This window comes from Pelecanus crispus, chromosome 24, assembly GCF_030463565.1.
Source record: "Pelecanus crispus isolate bPelCri1 chromosome 24, bPelCri1.pri, whole genome shotgun sequence".
Classification (NCBI taxonomy): Eukaryota; Metazoa; Chordata; class Aves; order Pelecaniformes; family Pelecanidae; genus Pelecanus; species Pelecanus crispus.
Genome location: NC_134666.1, coordinates 612,594 through 617,633, shown reverse-complemented (window position 1 = coordinate 617,633; position 5,040 = coordinate 612,594). Strand labels below are relative to the sequence as shown.

The 5,040-nt window shown below is 63.6% G+C and overlaps 1 protein-coding gene across 1 annotated transcript; it reads right to left on the bottom strand.

The window, feature by feature from the left end:
• Positions 1-837: 837 nt before the first annotated feature.
• Positions 838-4,220, bottom strand: LOC142595906 (ADP-ribosylhydrolase ARH1-like). Its single transcript, XM_075724757.1, has 7 exons — positions 4,210-4,220; positions 3,913-4,136; positions 2,796-2,894; positions 2,620-2,725; positions 1,802-1,881; positions 1,547-1,730; positions 838-1,210 (listed from the first exon to the last, which is right to left on the bottom strand). Exons 1-7 carry the CDS (start codon positions 4,218-4,220, stop codon positions 838-840), a joined length of 1,077 nt encoding a protein of 358 aa, XP_075580872.1.
• Positions 4,221-5,040: the final 820 nt, after the last annotated feature.

Here is a 5,040-nt window from a genome sequence, read left to right as displayed (position 1 = left end):
CACCCTTGGGATGGTTTACTATGGGGCACAGCACACATAGGCTTTTTAACCTTGGAAGCCCATCACCATGGGGGTCTATCTCCCAGGGGTTGGTGAACTTGCTTTCCAATCACCTCTTGGGCCTATCACCCTTTGGGTTGTCAACCCCAACCAACCCCAGGGGCCCATCACCCATGGAGTTCTTAACCCTGGGGGCCCATCACATCTTTGGCACATTACCCTTGGAGTGGTTAACCCTGGGGGCCCATCAGTGAGGGGGGCCATCACCCTTGGCTTGGTTAACCTTGAGACCCATCAGTGTCAGTGACAGGACAAGAGGCACAGGGCACAAACCTAGACACAGAGTGACTTGGGAGGACACTTTTTTTACTGTGGGGGTGACTGAGGCTCTTTGGGGAGCTTCTGGGGTCTCTAACCGTGGAAGGATAAAAGGTCACCTGGATGTGGCTATGGTGGTCTCCCTGGCGCTTGCCTGAGCCTCCCAGCACCCCTTGAAGGGCCATGCTTCCCCACAGGGTCTCCCGGGGGCCTTCCTGAGCACCCCAGGACCCTGTGAAGTTCCCTGCAGCCCCCCCAGAGACCCTCCTGAGCTGCCCCAGGACCCTGTGAAGGTCACAGCTGACCCCCAGGGACTCTCCCAAGCCCCCCCCCCGACCCCATGAAGGTCCCAGCTGACGCCCAGGGACCCTCCTGAGCCCCCCAGCATCCCATAAAGGTCCCTGCTGACCCCCAGAGACACTCCCAAGCCCCTCCAGGACCCCATGAAGGTCTCTGCTCCACCCTGGGGACCCACAGGGGCTTTCCCGGGAGGGGGACAGCAGGTGACACAGTGGGGGCTCAGCACCTCCCCCAGGCCAGTGCATGGAGGCGGTGGGCAGCATCGCGCAGCCGCCCACGGTACTCAAGGCAGCAGTGCAGCCCAGGTGGGACAGATGCCAGCCCCCCCCGCAGCCCCCAGCACCCAGCAGCAATGGTCCCCGTCGAATCGCTGTCCCCACCATGCAGCACCCCCCTGGCACACAGGTCCTCCCAGCATCTGCCAGCTGCCAGCAGGGCCTCCAGGGCCACCATGGGTGCGTCATGGCCACTGCGGCCTGGCCACCCCTCCAGTGCCCAGCCCAGGTATGCCGCATCCCGCTCGGCTGGTGACGGAAGGGATGGCACCCGTGGCGGGCCATGACCCTCCAGAAGCCCCCGGGATTCCAGGTACCTGCAAGGACATGGGGACATTGAGGTCACTGGGAACACTGGAGTCATTGAGGACATGGGGACACTGGGGTCACTGGGGATATTGGAGTCACCAGGGACACTGGAGACATGGGGACACTGGTGTCACCAGGGACACTGGTGTCACTGGGGACATTGGGGTCATTGGTGTCACTGGTGACAACGGGGTAACCAGTGACACTGGGGGGCACCGGGCTGCGGCTCTCCAGCGGAGAGCGCTTTGCAGGCACCAGTGACACCAGTGACCCCCTGAGCCCCTCCCACTGTCCTCACCAACCCCTCCCAGTGACCCTATAGAACCCTCCCAGTACCCCCTCACCGGTGCCAGGTGTCCCTGAAGAAGGGCCAGGCGGCAGCATTGTCACCCACGGCCACGCCGGCACCCTCCACGTAGTCCCATGCAAGGGGCAGGACCCGCAGCAGCTCGGCCCCCCAGCGCTCTGGGGGCTCCCCCCGAGCCCCCAAAGCCCCAAAGAGGGCCACCGCCAGAGCGCCGAGGTACCCTGTGGGGACAGGGGTTTCAGAGGCGCCCCAGTGTCCCCTCCTCCCCTGTACCCCAAGGCCTGACACCCACCGGTGGGGTGGTGGTGGGTCATGCGTCCACTCTCGATGCTCACCCGGATCAGCGTCGGCAGCTCCCAGGCATGTGGGTACCTGCATTGGCATCAGCCCTGTCCCCGTCCTCCCCTGTCCCCTCCCTGTCCCCCTATCCCCAGCCTCGTCCCTATCCCCACCATGCCACCCTCGTCTGCACTGTCCTTGTCCCTGCTGTCCCCATCCCCCCTGGCCCCGCCACCTCCATGTCCCCCTCTCATCTGCCCTGTGACCCCTATGTCCCCTCCTCCCTATTGCTGTCCTCTGTCCCTAGGGCTCCCTGTCCCCACTCCCCCAGCTCAGACATCCCCGCCCCCCCCAACCCCACTGTCCCTGGCCTCCCAGCACCAGCACCAGCACCAGCATATCCCCAATCCACGGTCCTTGTCCTCTCCAGCTCCAACACCCGCCATGTCCCCATTCTCCTCTGTGTCCCCATTCCCCCACCTTTTACACCCACCATGTCCCTGTTACCCCATTCCCCATCACCCCATGTCCCCTTCCCTCCAGCTCTGACACCCCCATGTCCCTATCCCCCAAGCTCTGACACCCCCGTGTCCCCATCCCTATGTCCTCCCCATCCCCCCTTGTCCCTGGCTCCCCATGTCCCCACCCCCCCCAGGTCTGACAGCCTTGTGTCCCCAGCCCTGTCCCCTCCGTGTCCCTCTCCCTTCCAGCTCTGACACCCCTGTGTCCCCAGCCCCAACACCCTCCTGTCCCCATCCCTCCCGTCCCCATGTGACCTCCCATGTCCCCATCCCCCCCCACCACTGTCCTTTCCTGTGTCCCTGGCCCTACCTGAGGCCAATGGCCAGGCTACGCATGGCAGCCCCACAGCCAGTGCCGGTGGGGTTGAAGGGGATGCGATAGCCCTCGAGCTCCCCAGGCCGCAGCTGTGAGGTGCCTGGGGGGGTCGGGGGCGTGAGACCCCCTGACACCCTCTGACTCCCCCCAGACCCTCAGACCCCACTCACCCAGCATGCTGGTGGGCCCCGGCTTGCGGCCCTCCATGTCACCCATGGCAGCCACGTAGCGGCGAGCCAGCTCCTGCAGGAGGGGTTCCCCCTCCAGGCCTGGCCGGGGCGGGGGGGGTTACTGAGGACTCCCCCTGGGCTACCCAAACTGGAGGGGAGGGAAAGGCCCCACACACCCCTCAAAACTCAAGGGGGAGACGACACCCCCCATGGACTCCCAAAAGTGGAGGGAAAAGGGGACACCCCCCATGGACCCCCCAAAACTAAAGGGAAAGGATGACACCCCCCCATGGATGCCTCAGTACTGAAGGGAAAAGGGGACACCACCCATGGGTGCCAACACTGGAGGGGAAGGGTGACATCCCCCATGCACACCCCCAACAGGAGGGGAAGTGGGACAGCATCCACAAACACCCCAAAAGTCAAGAGAAATGGGCAGTCCTCCTGAGCACCCCAAATCGGGTGGGAAAGGGGTAAACACCCCCTCCAGGCCCCCAAAATGGGGAGGGGGAAATGGGGGCATCCCCCAGCACCCAATATGGGAGGAAAAGGAACACAAGTTCCCACAAACTGTGGGGAAAAATAGGACACACCCCCCACCCACGAGGGGAAATGGGGAAAACCCCCCCAATTTTTTTTTTTGGGGGGGGGGGGGGAAATAGCCTCACTGGAGGCCCTAAAGGGGGGGTGGAATCAGGATGCCCCCAAACCCCCTACAGGGCTGGCTGGGGACCCCAAAAGCCCCTCCCAGGGACCCTCCAGCCTGGGTCAGGTGTATAACAGGGACCCCTGAACCCCCTCAGAAACCCCCCTAAGCAGCTCAGAGGTATAACAGGGAGCCCAAAACCTCCCCAGGGACCCCCCCCATACAGCCCAGGGGCACAAAGGGGACCCCCAACACCACCCCAGACCCCCACCATGCAGCCCAAGGCATACAACAGGGACCTCCAACCCCCGCCCCAGGGAACCCGCATGCAGCCCAGGGGTATAATAGGGACACCCCACCCCCCTGGAACACTCCACTGTGGGCCCTGGGGTACAATGGGGACACCATCCCCTGGGGACCCTCCCCTGCGTCTGTGGGGTGCAATGGAGACCCCTGCGGCCCCCCCCTCACCTGTAGCCAGGCCCTCAGCAGTCGCGAGGTGGAGGACGGTGTCATCACTGACAGGCCACTCGGGGGGCTCAAGGGTGATGGCCTCCAGCCCCCCCAGCTCAGCCAGCTCGGCGTGGATCTGGGGTCCCGAGGTGCAATACTCCCAGCGGCCCCCCCGGTACCCAAGCGCGTCCCCCACCCCGCTCAGCACCATGGCCGCTTCATAAGCTTCCACCGAGGGCACCCTGGGGGAAACAGCGGGGCTTCAGGGGGGAGCCAGCGGTGGGGGGTATGCCGGGAGCCCCCAGAGGCACTCACGTCTCCTCCATTGCGGTAGCAGCTGCGGAAGCCCATCAGGCCCAGGGCATGGGGCCAGCGCTGGCCAGGGGCCCTTAAGGAGGATGAGGACACCCCAGGGGATGGGGGTGGGGATGGGGGCACTGTCCCCATGGCGATGGGGATGAGTGGTGAGGAACCCCAGGGCCTCTGTCCCTGGGGGGTGGCAGGGAGGGAAAAGGCTCCAGGGGGGCCCAAAAGGCACTGGGAGGGGACTGGGGGGCTCCAGGGAGCACCCAGAGGGGCATGGAGGGACATGGATGGGGGCATAGCCAAAGAAGGCTGGGGGACACCCAAGAGGGAGACAGGGGACACCGAAAGGGGCCTGAGGGCTACCCAAAGGGGCATGGAGGCACATGGGAGGGGCATCCAAAGGGGCACACGGGCGGCACCCAAAAGGGCTGGGGGGTACCCAAAGGGGACACCCAGAGTGGACAGAGGCCTCAAAAGAATTTGGGGCACAGAGGGATGGGTTTTAGTAAGCCCTAGGGGAAGGCAGAGACAAGGAGAAAAGGAGCATCTCCAAGGAAGAATGTTTCTGCCAAATATTTTCCCATATTTATTTCACTGGGATGGGGCAAAAACATGGCCCCAAGCCATATTTTGGGGTGCGATCCCCCAAAACTGCTATCGCCTGGGTCCCGCCAGGATGGGGCAGCAATATGCAGCCCTGCTCTGACAACTGGGGTCGGCTCCAACCTAAAATCGCTGTGTTTTGCTATGCAAAAATAGTAAAATTAATGTTTAGTGGTGGGCAGTGAGCGGTCAAAAGATCGTCCTTAAATTTCAGAGTCAAGCAGCAAAGCCTCAGTG

Bases quoted from the DNA above. Each gene is read 5' to 3' on its own strand.
- LOC142595906 (XM_075724757.1), bottom strand. The intron at 2,895-3,912 runs GTGAGGGGGGGG...CGCCCCGGCCAG, and splicing joins TGCTGAGGGCCTGGCTACAG to GCCTGGAGGGGGAACCCCTC. The intron at 1,731-1,801 runs GTGGGTGTCAGG...CTGTCCCCACAG, and splicing joins GACCCACCACCACCCCACCG to GGTACCTCGGCGCTCTGGCG.